At 51.4% G+C, this 18,717-nt stretch overlaps 3 protein-coding genes across 3 annotated transcripts; 2 read left to right on the forward strand and 1 right to left on the reverse strand.

Annotated features, from left to right (window-relative positions):
• Positions 1-150: 150 nt before the first annotated feature.
• Positions 151-1,240, forward strand: P170DRAFT_433910 (uncharacterized protein; the record flags this gene model as incomplete). Its single annotated transcript, XM_024848604.1, has 1 exon — positions 151-1,240. Exon 1 carries the CDS (start codon positions 593-595, stop codon positions 1,235-1,237), a length of 645 nt encoding a protein of 214 aa, XP_024707336.1. The 5' UTR covers positions 151-592.
• Positions 1,241-4,492: 3,252 nt separating this feature from the next.
• P170DRAFT_462108 (Saf4/Yju2 family protein) lies at positions 4,493-5,821 on the forward strand. The gene is made up of 3 exons (XM_024852080.1): positions 4,493-4,539; positions 4,658-4,788; positions 4,924-5,821. Exons 1-3 carry the CDS (start codon positions 4,520-4,522, stop codon positions 5,655-5,657), a joined length of 885 nt encoding a protein of 294 aa, XP_024707337.1. The 5' UTR covers positions 4,493-4,519; the 3' UTR covers positions 5,658-5,821.
• A 234-nt stretch (positions 5,822-6,055) lies between these two features.
• On the reverse strand, positions 6,056-18,256 carry P170DRAFT_506929 (histone acetyltransferase TRA1; the record flags this gene model as incomplete). Its single annotated transcript, XM_024854428.1, has 5 exons — positions 17,863-18,256; positions 17,590-17,747; positions 15,324-17,512; positions 6,791-15,263; positions 6,056-6,739 (listed from the first exon to the last, which is right to left on the reverse strand). Exons 1-5 carry the CDS (start codon positions 17,912-17,914, stop codon positions 6,056-6,058), a joined length of 11,556 nt encoding a protein of 3,851 aa, XP_024707338.1. The 5' UTR covers positions 17,915-18,256.
• Positions 18,257-18,717: the final 461 nt, after the last annotated feature.

The raw sequence follows: 18,717 nt of genomic DNA on the forward strand, positions 1-18,717 counted from the left end.
TGAAGCTAAGTCGTAGCTTGAGGGGACAAAGCCTCGCCGGGAAGCCAAGAGTCCCGGTGGCAATTTAGTCAGCGGGTTTGATCACGATGTATGGCGACAACATCTCTGTAACAGAAGGTAAATAATTCGATAATATGCGGTGGCTAATGATTTTTACTCTTTAGGTTGATGAACAAATGATCGCCGAGTTAAAGTTGGCTCTACCTGCGTTATGTATGGAGCCCTTTGTGGCATGCCTACAAATTCCTAATTAACCGCCCTTCCTCAGTTCAGCTCAACCAATATGTCATTAGTTGACTTGCCTCAACCGCACCTTAATGAATCGATCCGGGAAATCAATGAAACCTCCTGGCTAATATGCAACACGTTTCTTCTTACTCGTTCATCGTCGCCACCCCCGTACCCGATTCCAACTGACCGAGCATGCTGGAGCGACAGCAATGGCGGCCATTTCGTCCTCTCCACTGCGCCTGAGCCTCTTCCAGATTCCAGGCCCCTCACAGAAGGCTCCCCGTCTATCTCAAGGGTCCACGCAGTCGACAATCAAGCAGCCGTTTGGCGGGCAGGCGAAGCCTTCATCAAAGCGCATCACATGGACTATCCCGGTGTGACCAGAGAGCATGCCACGCTACAGTTTCTCAAAGACCAACGGCCCCAGGGGTTTGATTTTCCAGACATATACCATCATTTTGAGATTGGCTCGTGGTATTTCCTCGTCGTCTCAAGGGTTCCCGGCCAGCTCCTCGAAGAGGCGTGGCCCAACATGGATGAGACTCTTCGCCAGTATTACATCAACAAGGTAGCAGATGTTTGCAATCATCTGGCAACATGGAAGGGCGAGGTTATTGGTGGCGTAGATGGGCGTCAGCTATTGGAGCGGTACCTCGTCAAAGCCAGCAGCAAGATGGCGGATGCCCTTTCTCCGCGGCAGCTTCTGAAGAATTGCACTGAGATGTCTATGGATGTCTCTACACTGGTCTTCTATCATTGCGATCTTGGCCCCACGAATCTTCCGGTCGATCCCTCCACAGACTCGCTGGGCATCATCGATTGGGAGCTTGCTGGTTACGTTCCCATCGAATGGGTTAGAGCAAAATTTCGACTCTCAGCAGGAATGGATTTTAACTACGGGGATGAGGACTCCAAAAAGGATTGGCGCCGCAGAGTTGCCCAGCATCTGGAAAAGATGGGCTACCGCGATGCTGTGGATGCATGGTGGATGTTTCAGGGCAGCTAGTAGACAAGGGCGTTTAGTTTTCCTGAGATATTTTTAACCATGGTATAGTATTTCTTTCTAAAATCGCGATCTTCCTACCGCGAGTTAGATTAGTTCAGGGCAAATATGGTTCATACTAGCGGTGGGGGTGACAACGGAATCTTATTTAGGTAAGGCTAAATAATACTATTCCAAGCATTAATAATTCGCATATAGTAGTATTGCAGAGCGTTGCTTGAGCATAGGGACACAGCAGCCATTCTATACTTCGAGCAGAGCATAACGTATTCCACAAGCGAGTCGGCACCACAAGCGAGCCGGCACCCCCGCTCCAATTTCTGCCCGCGGACCAAATACTAGAGGCTTTATCAACGAAATAATTGCATTTCTATATAAAAACTAATTAGGAACTCGATTGGGACATTGTAACCGTCTATGTCCTAGAATATGACAATTACTGCAGCGTGGTGGCGCTCGTACGCGTGGCTCAACTGCAGAAAGTGCAGGGTCTAGAGGAAGCGTATTTTGAGCTTCATCAACCTCATTCTCGCGCTGAAATCGCTTTAGGCCTTCTTGAATAGCTGATCCCTCTGTAATAGCTAGCTGCCTAGTAGAGCGTTTCTTTTTTTGAAGCTTCTTTTCATGAGAAGCGCGTAATTCACGGATTTCTTCGCGTGCAAGAATAAGCTCATTAAGGTGTAATTCATGACCTTTAATAAGCTTATTAAATCGCATCTCTAGCGAAGATGAAGGGCCCTGCGTACGCGCTTTAAGCAGCTTCTTTGCTGTAGATGCCTGCTTTTCAAGCTGCCTAGTTATATAAGGCGTTTTTGGCGCTGTATTGGTAGATCGACTGCCTGGTGGTGTAGGGGTCTTTAGCTGAATATTCAGCTTACTGAGTACCCTATCTGGATTAAGTGGAACTAGACCAGCACCTGCGAAGCTATTCCGAATAGTATCTGCTTGAAAAGCGCTTTCACGAGCTTGTGGAAAGGCCTCTAAGAAATCAAACTTATCGATATGATTGATTCCCAAGCGTGCCTGTTTCTCAACTAAGCTGCCGTACGCCCGCTTTAGAGGCGAGAAACAGCCAACATCTAGAGGCTGTAGTAGATGCGATGAATGTGCAGGCATGCAGATAGGAATAATATTATTCTTACTGCATATCTGGTCGAATTGAGGTGTAAGATGGCTGCCATGACCGTCAAGAACTAGAAGACGATATCTTCCAGTTATACGACTAGTAGTAGTCGGAATAAAAAGGTTTTTAAGCCAGCGAAGGCTTATCTCATCAGTAGTCTATCCATTAGGACTAACTTCAATCCTGCTATCGCGTGGGAGTTTGATATCTTGATACTAACCCTCTATATAGATCTTTCCTTTAAAAATCACACATGGAGGAAGTGCCCAACCGGTTGAGTTAATACACTCGATTGAAGTAACCCATTCTCGATTGCTAGGCTGTATAAGAGAGGCCTTTCCGTAGTAATTAGCTCTAGTAATTACTTAAGCAGTAGCTACTAAGCCCATAGCGAAGCCAGTCTCATCAAAATTGTAGATATCTTCCTGTACAATTCCATGTTGCATTATAATGATTTGTACGCGATCAAACCACTCTCTGATAATTTTGGGGTTTTCGCATTTAGCGCGCCGATAATCATAGCGTCGAGTATAGCGAGTTTTCAAGCGATCTTGTCGTTTAATGAAGTTGGAGACCCAGTTCACTCCGACTGATTGAACTGGGGTAGTATCGCGCGCAGCAAGAAGAATATTGGCCATTTCTTGTATATGGGACGGTCGGGGAGGCGCTCCATGTCGATCTAGCGATAGAATCCATTGTACAAGCGATTCCTCTTCATTTTGAGTTATTTTATGACTATTGGCACGTGTTTCTGAGCGATTTGTTTTTCCGCGTAGCCGATCTTGTAGAGTAGAACGAGGCACATTATAATGACGCGCAGCTTTAGTAATTTGGGTAATTTGTTTATTTTTTATAGCAGAGATTGCTAATAGAATCCTCCCCTCCTGCTCGGCTGAATTTCCTGACTTTTGACGCGCTTTTGGAGGCATGGTTAGTGGTTGAATTGAGTAAGGTTTTTGATCGCGGTCAAAACGCGTTGGGGTGCCGGCTCGCTTGTGGTGCCGACTCGCTTGTGGAATACGTTAGTTTAATACCGATGACTAATCTTATGCATAAAAAACACACAATTCACATGACCCCAGCAGACCGACCAGTGCCAAAAACTGCGACCCTCAGAGTGGTAGAAAATGATGGAGACGGTTTACACCCCTAATAGCGATCGAAACTTTCTTAAATAATTACAGCGTAGTCTTTGTCGCTCAGTTATCCTACATATCGATTTTCATCTCCGGAACGGCTATTTTGAAGGTGTGGGAATTATGCAAAAACCAGCGCAATTGGCCGACCCTGCCAGTCGAAAACAGGTGTGGTACTCGACCAGATCAACCTACCAGTCTGAAAACCAGCGACCCTCAGGGTGGTAGGTTTCTCAATGCCCGGCCATGAAGTATATCCCGGAGTACAGCCATGTCACATGACCCCAAACATGCCGACCAGTCTGAGGGTCGCACTTTTTTCGACTGGTAGGTTTTTGGTCGGGAACATCGAGGCTTTTTTGAACCCTTTAGAACGATTCAATCCGACTGAAATTTTTATAGCGTACTTTAAGGGACTTGAGCATCTTGAATTATAATTTTAATTATTCGCAACGGGTGTTTAGAAGGTGTAGGAATTACGCAAAATATTGCTTTCCTTCTAGCCGTCAACCCCGTAGGCTAGCGCTGGCATACGGCGTACAGAGGGTGACCACCCCAACCAGCCCTACCAGTCCAGAAACCTGCGACCCTCAGAGTGGTAGTACATTGCGTAGACATCGTTGGGGCATTTTTCCACCGAAAAAGCGATGCAATCGACGCAAAAAAATTGAAGTCTAGTCCCTATCGCTAGAGATTCTTAAATTTTCAATTTTGAACTTAAATACGCTATTTTGGGTCTGTAGACATTATGCAAAGATTATCGGTACTTCGACATACTAGACTGAGAGGTCCGCTCGAGGGTTGCGCGGTTCGCCGAGCGTAGCCTGGGCGGTCAGAAGTGAGCCGCCGCTTTACCTTATCAATTTGCCCGACTGGACTCTGTCGCATCCATCCATCCATCTTCACCTTCCTCTATCCCCAACTTCCGTCGCCAGACCTCATCTTCAGGAGACGGCGCACTATCCGAAACAACACCTACCTTTCAAGACAACCCTATTCATTACTCTACATCACTAACCCGCCACTATGTCCGAGCGAAAAGTCCTGTAAGTCACCACCCTCGCATCTCGCCTCCGAGAGCGCAGAACCCAACCTGAAGCTCCATTCAAACCAACCTTTCTTTGCCTTTCATCCCAGTCTACAATGCTAACCACCCATCTCCAGCTCCAAATACTACCCCCCGGACTTCGATCCGTCGGCCATCACCCGCACGCCGAAACACCTCCGCAGCACCGGCCCCAAGGTGATCACCGTTCGTCTGATGGCGCCGTTCTCGATGAAATGCACTCACTGCGGTATGTCTACTCTCCTCTACTCTCCTCTCCTCTTCTCCCCTCGTCATTTCTGTTCCCATGAATCCTCCATCTACCTAACCTAACCTCCTACCCTCCCACCCACATGCATGCATGCATACTAATAGTAAACCATAGGAGAATACATCTACCGCGGCCGGAAATTCAACGCGCGCAAAGAAACCACGGAGGAAAAATACTTCTCGATCCCGATCTACCGGTTCTACATCCGATGCACGCGCTGCAGCGGGGAGATCACGTTCGTGACCGACCCGAAAAACATGGACTACCGGGCGGAGAAGGGGGCGAAACGGAACTTCGAGCCGTGGCGCGACGCGTCGGCGGCGGCGGGGACGTACAACGAGACGGAGCAGGAGACGCTGGATCGGCTGGAGAAGGAGGAGGGCGAGGAGCAGGAGCAGCAGGAGCGGGATAAGATGGCGGAGCTGGAGGAGAAGATGCATGATTCGAAGCGGGAGATGGCGATTGCGGATGCGCTGGATGAGATTCGGACGCGGAATGCGAGGATTGCGCGGACGGAGGGGCTGGGCGAGGATGTGGCGTTGGGGCAGGTGAGGGGGGAGGTGGATGAGAACAGGGAGAGGGAGGAGAGGGAGGATGAGGAGGCGGCGAGGAGGGCGTTTACGACGGAGACGGGGGAGAAGGTGAAGCGGTTGGTGGAGGAGGAGGAGGATGCGCAGGAGGGTCCGTCGACTGGTGTTGGTTCTGGTGCTGGTGCTGGACCGTCGGCGGATGCGAAGCCAACAGGCGCGATGCCTCCTCCGCCTTCGTTTGCAAGGACCAAGAAGCCCAAGAAGCCGTTGGTGAATGGACTGGGCATTAAGAAGAAGGCCAAGCCGTCGCTGGTCTAGTCTTTTAGATCATCTTGTCTACACTATCGTCCTTTCGAGACGCGGCGTTCGAGACTGTATACACATTTGCATAAGCTAGCAACTATGATCACCACGATTGATTGCATTACTTGAAAACCAGTGATGTTAAAGTTATTCATCTGACTGAATATTAATTATGATACAATCACAGAATAGAACAGAAAAATAAGAAAAAAATGTCGTAGACACATCCATCAAAGATTTTGACCCTGGGCGCCACGCTAGAACAAAGAATAATAAGTAGATACCTAGGGGGAGCAACAACAAACCCCCATTCAACCCATGCGCATCTTCCACGAGAATCCCGTAGGATGGAACAAAACAAGCACAACGCCACGAAAAAGAAAATCAGAACATAATACTGACAAAGGATTTGTCTAGAGGTACGGCATCCAGAGAGCATCGCAAGAAGCCAGATGCTGAGGATTCACTGCCTTGGAGATGAGGTCGATGGTGGTTTGGTTGGCGGGCAGATTGCCTTCGGGGGGGCTGGCCAGGCTGACGGCCCGGTTCACGATCACATCGCTATTGTTGAAGACCAGGTCGCGGAGCTGCGGGACAGGCAGCGAACCGCGATGTTGGGCGGTGGCCCAGAACATCATCTCGTCACGCACGAAGATACTGAGTTGCTGCTCAAGCTCGTGGCGCGGCTCGGTCAGGCAGCGAGCAATCGCCATCAATGCACACGCGAAGAGACCCTCCGTGGCAATGGGTCCCAGAAGGGTCTGGATGTTGGGAGTGAATCGGAAAGGCACCTGTTCGGGATTGTAGAAGAAGGCCTTGCCAGGATTGATGGCGGGGATGAGCTCGGAGCCCCAGATGTCGCCTGTCGTTCTCGAGATCATGATCTTGTTGGGATACCGATTACCCATGTGCATCACGTACGTCATGAACGCAATAGCAGCATATTGGTAGGTAAACTGCCGGCGGAACAGCCAGAAGTCCGCGAAGTTGGGGTATGTGTTCTGGAAGTAATCCAGCACAACGGTGTTCGGAACCCATTTCTCCTGGATGGCTGTGAGGATCTCGGAACGAAGCAGTTGCTGTTGCTCGTTGGTTCGCTGTTGAACGTTAGTCGTGTCCACTGTCAGAGCATGAGGTGATGTGCTTACATTCTGCTTTGTCTCTGCCAAGGACCTCATCTTCTCCATTGTGAAGAGAACAGGATCATCCTTGTTGATGCCAACCCGGCGGCAGTAGTCCTCATAAATTCCCTGCATGGAAATGTACGACGGGTCATCGCGGACCAGACGGATGTGAGGAGCCAACGGAACCATGAGCGGAAGATGGAAGTACAGGTTGCGTCGTCGGCTTTCCTTGCGTTTGCCCAATAACCCGTTGAAGATACGGAAGAGCTGCAGGATCCGCTCCTCTCGTCGACAATGACGAGCCGCCGGATGCTGGACAGCGAAAGGATGCACGCTGCCATCATGGCCCCGGATCTTCAGACGACGGTGGCAGACACCAATACCACGCACCAGATCGATGTCAGGCAAGAACCGGTCGATGCGAACAAAGTCCTGGTTCTTGTCCTTGTGCAGCAGGTACTGGCCCGGCACCTCAACCTCATCGAATTTGAGGAATCGGAACTCACTGAGGTGGGGCGAGTAGCTCTCCAAGAACTGAGACTGAGGCCGGCGGTCGAGTTTCTCCTCGAACTTGTCTCGCCAGCGCCGCAGCTTCTGAATGTATTCGTACATGGTCGGCTTCTTAACGACAAAGTCGGCCTCGAAGGATTTACGGATGTGGGCTGGCAGGATGGTCTCCGCGAAGCGAGTGATGTTGGCCTCCGTGGCGGCAGGCAATTTGAAGTCCTGCGCATACGAGCCCGGCATGCGGCCGACATACGCCAAACCATCATTCAGAAGAGCAACAATGAGTCGATAAGCATCCTCGTCGGGTGGACACTTGAAGTTCTTGTGAATCTGATCGACCATTGTCTCCATCGATAACGCAAGCAACGGGAAAGCTGTCTTGAGCCCGGACATGATCTCATCCGAATACTCCCATGGCTTCTTGAGAGGCTCCTTCTCTGCTTCGGTGCCACCGTTCTGGTTCTGCTGTGGCATTCCGTTCGGGCCAGGAGCCTGAAGAGGGTTCTGCCCTTGAGGCTGTTGCATAGGATTCTGACCCTGGCCTGGTGTGCCATTCTGGCCTTGTCCTGGGGGCAACTGCATTTGATTCTGTGCAGGAGACTGCTGGGCTTGGGCCGAGTTGTTGATCTGAGGGCTTTGTCCTTGAGGCAGTCCCTGAGGATGAGACTGGGCCTGGTTTGGCACCTGCTGCTGATTGTTCGGCTGCATGCCCTGGGCCGCATTGACTTGACCATTCTGCGCGGGCGAGCCATCTGCGGCTGCCGGCGAAGGCTTGGGCTGCGGCGAAGCATGCTGCTGCTGCTGCTGTTGCTGTCTGGCCCGGTTGAGTTTCTCTTGCTTCTGGTCGTGCTGCTTCTTGATGTTGAGCATGTCTTCTCTGTTGGTACGGAGCAAGAAGAAAAGAGCCTGGGGGTACAGCTTGGCGATTTTGACAAGGACAGCCTTGCAGAGGCGAGCTTCACGATGCGATAAGCTGGTGAGCAGTTGTGGGATGAAGGTAATCCAGTACCAGACGGGGGTTTCGCCCTTGAAGTTCTCAAAAGCGTTCGCCACACGTCCTTCATCGTTGTCCAGACTAAGGAGCCAGAGGATCCGACTGAGCAGCTTTCGGGACTTGGAGTTCTTGTAAAGTCCGGCAGCCTCCAGGTAGCAACTGACGGCGTTGCTAGCCAATTCGTAATCCGACGAGTCGGACTTGAATCGCTGGTCACTGTACTGGCCCCATTCAGACCAGGCCTTGGCAAGTCGCAGATCGTAATACAGTGCGACACCAAATGCCTCGTTCGCCTCATCGACATGGTCGAGTTTGGCGAGGAACATGCCCTTGAGAGTGTAGAACTCAGCCTTCTGCTGCGCGCCAAAGTAGTTCAGATTCGTGTTGTTGATGACATCCAACCCGCTGTTGAGTTCCTTGGGGTTTTGGTAGTGGCACTTGGCTTGCTCTCGCAATTTCAAGAACGCCTCTTGGATCTCAATGTTCGGGAGGGTATAGATGCGGCTGAGTTGGTTGATGCAGACCTCGGGCATTTGATGCTTCCGAGCGACGTGAGCGAAGCGGTTGATGATCCACGCCGTCTCATGATATCCACGATAAGCATAGGAGTTGCTGGCCACGTTGTTTGTCTGGGGAGGAAGCAGGCTGAGATATGTCGCGTTAATCAGTTGGAAGATGTGCTGGCGCCAAGTAACGAGGTCTTGCCAGGCGTTGATATCATCCCACAGGTTGGGAAGGCGATCCCGCCAAGTTCCAAGCAGCAGCTTCAGCTCCGCAGATTTCGTATCCAGGTTCCGGTCGTTGGTTTGTGCCAAACTGCCACAGATGTGGCTTGCATCGTGCAGTTCAACCAAGAGCTGGAAATGCTGCAAGATCGGAATGTGCGCATTGGTGATTCTCTTGGGCAACTGGAGCCATTTGCGAATGGACAGCTGGATCGACTCGTCGCAGACACCGTTGAAATCCTGCAGGTTGTCCTTCTTGATGTGGAACTGAAGCAGCGCCATGAACGCCTGGAAGAAAGTTCGCCTGGGCGTGGGAGCATCAGATACAGATTTGATCAGCGACTCGAGCTGCTCTCTGTGTCCGTCACTCTGCCAGTTCTCGATGTTTCTCCAAGCGGCCTCCAGGAGAAGGTCGTTCAAGTTCTCATGCTTGGCAAAGTCACTGAGAATCTCCCATTGCTGCAGCTTCTGAGCACAGATCAGCCAATGATCCTCCCATAGGTAGTATTCGCCTTGAGAGAATGGCATTGCTCCTGAGCGCGCTTTGATCTGCGCGTTTTCGTACATCTGCTGAGACTTGTCCCACATCCCCTGCTGTTCATAGGAGATAGCAGCATTTGTCTCAACAAATTTGCAGCGTCGCCGCCAAGTGCCGTAGAAGAAGTCGTCTTCCTGCAGACCTGCATAAACCTCAACCAAGGCATCAAGATTGCTTTCACGGACGGTTGGAGTGTCGATGATAGGATTGATTGCTGTTTCCTCCAAGTACGTAGCAGCGGTGTACCAGGCGTCATACGTGCGACTCAGGTACTTCATGACATGGGGAGGAATCTTGAAGCGAGGTTTGGCTCGAACGGCGCCTTCCAGCAACGCCTGCACAACGTTAGGCCTCTTGTCGAGTTGTCCTCTGTGGTATTCGCGGGTGATGAGAGTAACCATCCCCTTCTCCAGATCAATCCGATCTTCCCTCGACAGGGTAGACCAGAATATTGTGAAGAGATTGGTCCAGAGAGTGTAAGCAACATTGGGATCAGTGTGCTGGAGTTGGCAGAGCGGCTCCATCAGATCGCGAGCTTTTACGTCGCCAAGCTCGGACACGAACCGCCTGCGCTCAGATACGAATGCTTCCAACTGGATATCAACCATGACATCAGCTTTCCTTGGATCCTTTTCGGCGTTGCTGTAGAGGAAGGACACCGGGTAAACGGTGTAATCATCTGGGTGAAGCTTCGCGGGGCCGTTCATGTCAACACAGCCCAGAACCAAGTGGGATGCCTGCGACAGCCAGAAGGAATCCTGAAGGGTGTCCCAGTTTTGGCAGGTGAGGACGTAGCTGAGTCGGGAGCTAGCCAGGCGAGTCAAACTGCGGTCAAATATTGTCATGAATCGGTTACGCATATCCACATCCTCCGTTCTGGTACCAATCAAGAACGCATGCTCCAGTCGGACCGTCAGCTCTGTCCGGGTGATCTTGGAATCTTCGTAAATTCTAATAACCAGATCCAGGAACTTCTTCAGCATTGTATGGTCTGATCGCGACTCAAAGAGGAGCATCTTATGCAAGACTGCGGTCTTTTCTTTCAATGTGGGCCAGGACTCTGTCGATTGGAAAATCCAGCTCTCCACCATACCAAGCACCTTGCTACAAAGCTTGATGTTTTGGGATCGCTCCACGAGTTGCGCCAACACGCTCAGGAACGGACGTCTTTGCTCTCCAAGGTTGGACATGCGCACAGAGATCAGCTCAATGGTCTTGAAGATCAAGTCAACTCCAATCTCATATTCTTGCTGATCAGGCACCCCTTCTGCGGGTTTGCCGCCATTGTTGTTCTGGCCGTTGTTGTTTGTTGAGGCCGCCACGTGCTCCTTTGCGAGTTTCTGGGAGAATGCTTTCATGACCGACGCGATTTGCGCATCCATCTCAGCGGGCTTACTCTTGGAGAGCGTCCAAAGAACGTTCAGGCTCGAGACGTAGTTGTTGGCTGAAAGTGTCTCGGTAGCGATGGCGGACAAATAGGTCACAAACTCAGAGGGCGAGTTTTCGACGTCCATCGCGTCTTCTTCCTCCGGTTGATCATCTGGAAGAGCATCGAGAACACGCTGGACGGGAGGTGGAAGCTTAGGAGAGATGTCGACTTCATCTTCCAAGCCCTGGAGGCAGTCCTGGATCTCCGGGTTATCCGAGCGCAAGGGCTTCTCGAACAGCTTTTGGATCATGGGCAAGCGGGCTGTGATCCAGTCATCGGGCTTTGCCGCGAGAAGGACTCGCACGACTTGCAAAGCATTGACCATACTCGTGACATGCTTCTCATCCGGCTTGTCTGCCTTCTCTCCCACAAGGATGGGTTCCGTGACCTTCTGGTATAGTTCAATATCAAGATCACCCCAGTACTCGGGGGACAGCAAGTTTCTCAACAAGTACATGCCCTTCTTGATCATGTCACCTGTGAGGACAGGCGGCTGGGTCTTGCTCGAGGGAAGATCACGAATATGAGCAGCCGGCACAGGGAATCGCTCGGGAACAGTGGTGATGAATGAGATGAGGTATTTCGTCAGGTTCGCCCGAAGGTCTGTAGGGACCATGTATTCAATGCGTTCACGGGAGCTAGGGGGTCCGAGTGCCGGAGAAGGAGAGGACGTGGCCTGGCCGTCATCAAGCTTTCGCTTTTTCATGCTGGGTGATTCATGAGTGCCATTTGACAGAGCAGCCTGGTTCTCGACGCGCTTCTGTTCCCAAAGCCAGATAAGGTTAATCAGGTTCAAAGCGAGCTTCTTGCTTTCGTTTGACGAATTGGGAGGCGAGGCGATTTTGATCAACGAGGGCACAATCAAGGGCACGAAATGCTCTCGCGACTCATAGAACAGATCCGGCTGGCGCACGAGGAATTGGAAGATGCTCATAACCTGCTGCAAGTTGGCAGTCTCTTCGGCCAGAATACGGCGGGGCCATTTAGCCCACAGCGGATACCGAGTATCCGGCGTCTGAGCGTTGCTGACTGACAGTATTCTAGTGGGCAACACAGGAGCCAGAACATCCAAAGCCTGCGTGACAAGAGCTTTACCCTCGTTTTGGTGTGCCCTCAGGAGAGCGACATACACCTGGACAACGATCTTGAAAGGAGTCTCATAGTGCGCAATAAAGTAACTGATGAGAACATAAGCGCCGTACTTGTTGATGATATCCTCCAGTCGGATGTAGTTCCAGGCAAACTTGATAATATCCTTTCGCGAGTCCTGCACAGTCTGGTGATGATACTTGATCAGCAGAGCAGATAGTTGAAGAAGCTCCATACGGGAATGGTCGACGCCAGCTTGGTTGGATTCTTCGCTCAGGTCAGCGAGTTGAGGCTTCCACAGGCGACTCTGAATGAACTCGGTCATGCTCTTGTCCATCAACTTCGGACTGTTCGGGGGATTGTTCCATGTTGTCTGAACATCCATCGCGAATATGGGGTTCACCAGATGACGGAAGGCGTAAGTCTTCATCTTTTGAGAGCACGAGCGTTGGCCGTACAGATCCAAGCATCGCATGATAACTGATCGCCTATAATCGATAGATTCGTTGGTGATGATGTGTCGATAGATGAATTTCGGGAAGGCCAGAGTTCGCTTCAATTCATCGGCAGACAAGCCATCCATCACCTCGAAAAGGAAGTCCAAGTCCTGGACCGACTCTCCGAGATAGATAGTAAACACATCCATCAACTGATCTTCTGCCTGCTCGACTCTTAGTCGCTCGTTGGCGGGCAACTTATCATTGCGCAGCTTCCTTTCCAAGTCACGTCCAGAATGTAAAATCTTGGTCCTCAGATCCGCATGCGAGACCAACCAGCGCTTGGTAGACTCGAACGAGCAGATGGAGTGCACCACATAGATTCCATTGATGGCAGCGGTATTCTTGCCGTCCGTCGCATCTTGCGCAAAGGCGGCGGAAATGAATCCTTCGGTATCAGCAACAACTGCAGCGCGCAAACTCTCGCACTCTGGGTCTGCAAGAACCTGGCCAAAGAAGCGCCCGAATCGTTCCTCTTTGAAGCGAGCCTGGAAGAAGGCCAAACTCTCTTTCGGGTAACGGTTCAAGTACTTGACGAGCGGTTTTCTGAAGGGACTATTCGAAGTCCTGCGAAGCTTCTCCTCAAGGTCCAGGACTTTGTTCACCAAATGCTCCATGAAGGAGGTCGCGGCTGAAGGGAGAAGGTGGAAGATATTGAAGATAGCAGCCACGATCTTCATGTGCGGGTTCTGCTCGACAAGACTGAAAGAAACTTTTTGCAGGAGAGCATCGTCGGCAATCACCTTCATGTGGTCCAGGAGACGAGCACCAATCTCAACCTTGAAGTAATTTGTGAGCAGGGTCAACAATCGAGCGAGTCCATCGAGTCCCGCGACACTCAGCCTCTTGGGGTCTTGCAAGTTCATGAGGATAGGGCGGAGACCATTCTGCAGCAGATCCTTGGGGAGTTTGTTGGTCTGCGTAAGAACATCTCTGAGGCCCGCATTTGCCGCCTCAATGACCTCAGGAGATCGTGAGTAGAGCGACTTGAAGAAGACAGAAATGATGCGAGCACGACTCGTGTTTTGAGGAGTATTGGCGAATTCCTGGAAACTCATCGCCATCGACAAGAGGCGCAGACAAGCAACCCGCAAGTTGACAATCATTTCGGCATTCTTGAACTCATTAGGCTTGGGCGCCAAAGAGTCATCATCGGCATCGGCGAGAGCGAGAGATTCAAGCATCAGGCGATTAAGCGGGTCGTTAAAGGTCACGATGTTGTTGTGCAAGCCCAGGCAGAATGTAATCGCATCGATGAAGCCAATTTGCGTTGAGAAAGGGAGAGCTCGCAAAGGCTTATTGAAGATGGACTGCAGTAGGCGATCTTTGACAGGGAAGATTAGCTCATGGAGCTGGCATCCAAGAACTTCAGCGATGGTCGAGAAACTCCGACGAGAGGCCTCGCGGACAAATTTGTTCATATGCGAGAGCTCGTACACAAAGAACCCGCACAGAGAATACAAACGGCTCTTCTCGTTCTTCATGTCATCCTTGGAAACATTCTTGCAGCACTTTCGTAGAATCAAGTCGAGGGTGTCTCGTGCTCGGACGCGGGTGCTCGCCGGAAGGTCGGCGGGCGTATCCTTGATCACATACATTAAAGCTCGGACAAATTCGGACTGCTTGTCGAAGAGCCATGTGTCACCCAGGTCTAGCTGAGTCGCGAAAAGGTGAATACCAAGGCTACCACCAGCCTTCGTAAACCACTCCTCACTGTGACAGCTGTGACAGAAGACACGACCCAAGTGCTGGAAGAAAGGCAACTTTGATACTCGCTCCGATGTGCCAAACATCACAGCTGCTGCATCCTTCATGACTTGCATCGCGGCCTGGGCACCATCACGAACCTCGGCGTTGTCGGAGGACAGACATTCAACCACAGCTTCAGCGAGGACGCGCGAGTCAAGGTACACAGGCCCTTCGCCACTGGAAACATCGAAGGGCTTTCTGGTATGGCGAACCTGAGCCAGTGCTCGGCCTACCTCGACAATGGCGAAATGCTTGCACGTCTCGGCGACGAAAGTACTTGCTGTTTGCCGGAGCTCTGGGATGGTAGTAGCGAAGATACAGGCTTTGATAAGTTTCTTCAAGGAACCCTCCTGGGATAGCTTCTTCGGGATGGAGCTTGACCGGTCCGACTTATCCATGATATCTCCCATGTCGGTAGTCTTGTTCTCGAAAAGATCATTGGCATGCAGGCGAATGAGCGATGCAAGGTCATCCGGAAGGCTCTCATGTCCAATATAGAGCTTCAGCTGGGAAGAGAGCATACGGAAGGCTTGTTGCTTGTAGTAGACGTCAGACGCCTTCGCTTCAGCGGTCTTAGGAGACTCCATCAATTTTCCAATCGCTAGGTCCACACCAATTCCGATGGGGAAAGGTCGTTTTTCGCTAGGTCCGATGAGCTTGATGTCAAAGCTCGGGGCGTCATCCGTATATTGCTCAAATGAAAGATCCGGAGGATGGTTGAGGAACTTCCTGTTGCGGCCGCCCAGCTTGCCCAATATCCGCATTGTCGTGTGGGCATGGAAGTGGTTGTACGGATGTGGACGAAGGTGGTCCCAGAGTGCTGTCATCAATTCATCCATGATCGGAGCCATGATGGGATCCAGGTAGTCTGCCGTCAGATTGTCCACGCATAGCTCAAGTGTCCGGAGACCTTGTCCTACTAGATCTGAGTCCGCACGCAGCGCCACGACGATAGGGCGCATGAGATAGCTGAGATGAGGCAGCAGATGACTGAGACGGGCCGGGACAGTTAGGGTCAGCTCGACATACAGGTCACGCTCCTGTGGCTTCCTGGCTGCGAGTAATAGATTATTGAAAGTCTCAAGCAGCATTTCCAGCAACGGAAGAATTTCCTTGTACAGCAGCTCAAAGCGGCCGCCACCAATGCTGCGGAAGAGCGAGCGCAACAGAAGGAAGTAGTTCATAGGTTCTTCCGCCGTCACCGAAAGCTCAATGCACTTGGTGACGATCTTGGTGACATGGGGATGCAGCACTTGTTCATTCTGAGCGGAGAACAGGGTGACAGCCATGAAGGAGAGTTTGAACATCCTGAGCAAGATCTTCGCCTTCGTCATGTCAGAAGTACCAACTTCGTGGATGCGCTCCATGAGGTACTGCAACACCATTCCAGAGAAAGCGGGGGACGTGGCCTCGCTGGCAAGGAAGAACTGAGGCAGGTGCAGAAGAGCACCATGTTCAAACATAAGCTCATGAAGGTACGGGATCTCCGAATGGAAGACTTCGTGGAATGTCGCGGTGTCGATGCAGTGGAAGACGGTCCCAAAGCTTTCCAGCAATTCCTTTTCCTCCCGAGACATTGGCGCGGTGTACTGGCTAGCCAGGAAGTCGAACGGAGAGGAGTAGCTCACTTCCGGGGGAGACTGGTCTACACCGTAGTACTTGAATACTCGAGCACCCTCATGGAAAAGCTTCTTGATCACCCGTACTTCCTCGGCGTTGTATCCAAAAGAGACCTCGGACCAATTTATCGGGACGTTGTTCGGGTCTATTTGGATGTGATCGGGATTGCAATTCTTGAGCTGGTGGAAGATGGTCTTGAGACCATTGATCAGGTTCTTGAAGAGGAAGATGTTGTCGGACACCGGGTCTCCCCCTCGATCGCGAGGATTGGAAGTCTTGATGGGAGAAGCCGAAAAGATGTCAATCTCGTCCCAGTCCGGCGGGTGGTCCTTGTCTGCGAGGTATCTCTCCGATGACGGTTCAATATCCTTCTTGGTCTCTTTGTATGACTTCGAAACCTTCACAGCGTTGTCAAACTGGTGATTCATCGAGGCAAACTTATCACCGATCGCGTCGAGGATCATGATCAGGAAGTAGCGAGCTTCGCGCTTGTCATCCAACTTGGATATCCGTTCCGCCATGTTGAGCAGCAACTTCGCGCTCATTGTCTGGAAACTCGTGCCGGGGAAATCATCGTGGAGGTTCTTGGTGTACACCTCAACAGTGCGGCGGATCTGGTCGCGCGAGAGATGGTCTCGGACATGATGGATCAGATCTGCAAGCATGCTATAAGCGAGGGGTCTCATCGTTTCATACACGGTGAGGCCATCGCCAATGAGAGTCCGCTCATCGAGGAGTTCATCGATCTTCTCCAGAAAGATTTTGCGGTAATTAAAATTAATAATGTGGCGGATCGCGACGAGAAGTTCCTTCCTGGCGCTGGATTTCTCTCTGGGGCAGTCTTGAAGAAGGCGTACAACGACCGACGGGAGTGTGGGAAGGAAGTCCTGCAATTGGTGCGCGTACATTCTTAGAAGGTACGCCAAGAAACTCATTGTCTTCACCTGCGCCGTGATGAATTCGCCAAAGGCGGAGCGATTTCGAATCTCTTTGCAAACACCAGTAAAGATCATGCCCTGAGCTGCGGCGTCCGCGTGCGCTTTCTCCTGCGGCTTTGCCTGCAGCAGCAGAATACTCTTTATCAGCGGTACGAAAAGCTTCACATTCGCCACGACCGAGTTCCGATGGGTCTGGAAGATCGAGACAACGATGATGGGACATTCCGCTAACACCTTGAACGATTGCATGCCTTTGAGCAAGACGTTACTTGATTGCTGGTCCGGGCCGAGGTCGGAAACAGAAGCAGCGGGTGAAGCTGGCCGAGGGGACTGGAAGTTCTGGGCGGTTGCACTGGGTGTGGAGGGCATCCCCGACGGAGTCGCCTGGTTAGGAGTGTCGAATGTGTCTCGAACCACCTGCTCCATCGTCTGAAACATCTCCTGGATGAGCTCCAAGAACGGTTGTACCCGAGCCGCGGTCGCCTTTGCCTGATTTCGCTCCAGGTCCATTATGGTCTTCATGCAGAGAACGGCGTTTTCCTCGTTTTCGATCCGAACCAGGTCCATCAACATATCCACCATATCCGCAGCGTAGGGTTCGACGTCGGGAGATGCCATTGGTAGCCGGTGAAGGGTCTCGAGAACGCAATTGCGTAATTTCTATGGAAGGAAGGGAGGGTACAGTCAGTCTGGAATCCGACAGCAATATGAGAAGCGGGGAGAGGGTCGCAACGGACCTGCTCAAACGACGAGCTCGAAAAGACGGGTTCGCCCTTCAAGATGGTCTTGAAGACGGGCCATAGCTTGGAGAGAAATATGGGATAGCTCGCACCGGAGCACAGTGGCTCTATGTTGTCTCGTAATTCAAGTGCGACATTGGATCGGAGTTTGAGATCTAAGTGGAGAGGAAGCGTAAGCAACAAAGAGCTTCCAAAGATCAAATCGACAGAGAGGCCACGATCTGCATTTGACTGAACCTTTCGTCCCAAGTCACCGAAGACCGAACGTACCAAGCTTCTCATCCGCCAGCTTGCTGGCATAGATATCGATGTTTCGCTCCATGGTTGATGCAACTCCTTCGGAGCTCTCAGCAAGTATAACGGGATTGAATTACTGCCAGGCCAAGGGGCCGGCCAGGAAGCGAAAACCAGCACAGTCTTATGTATACGTCGTGTTCACATGCGGGATAGCGACAGGCGGAGTTTTCCACTATTCGACCGGCGAAAGACGCTTCATCAGACAGCGAACGGGAAAGATCACGGTCGTAAATTCATTAATCCCACCGGGGCGAAAGTCAATTAGAAGGAAAGGAGGGAAAGGAAGGAGAGTTAGTAAAAGAGCGGAGTTTAGAAGGCCCCCTAGGTGGAGTGGGGGGATGGGGTATCTCAAGGTCAAGAGTGAATGCGCGCAAAATCACGCCTGCAAATGAACATGAGCAGAAAGCAGCAGAGCAGAACGCGGGTGTCGCAGAGACCCCGAACAAGAACGCTAGTCCTGAAGAGGAAATTCCGGGTCTTTGATTCTCCATTCCGCCTGGCGCGCGTCTATCACCCGCGCATCGGTTACGGGGCCTATCACCGCGTCGTCTGATCAGGTACAAGGTACCGGGGCACGTGGTCCCACTGCTGCGGCAAGAAAAAGAAAAAAAGAGGCCAAAGCTCATGTCTGCTACGTAATAAGGAAAAAACAGAAGGATTGAGTCTGGTTCAAGGCTATGCCGTAAATACTTCATGTGTAAAAACTCAAATGAGGTCATCGATTTCAATATCGATCGAGGGAAACGCCATTCGCACCCGTTTTCCAGCCCCGAACACAGTTCTAGTAGTCCAACTTAAAACGTCCACATAGAAACAGGGGCTCAATAC

The sequence above is a fragment of the Aspergillus steynii genome, assembly GCF_002849105.1.
Source record: "Aspergillus steynii IBT 23096 chromosome Unknown P170scaffold_2, whole genome shotgun sequence".
Classification (NCBI taxonomy): domain Eukaryota; kingdom Fungi; phylum Ascomycota; class Eurotiomycetes; order Eurotiales; family Aspergillaceae; genus Aspergillus; species Aspergillus steynii.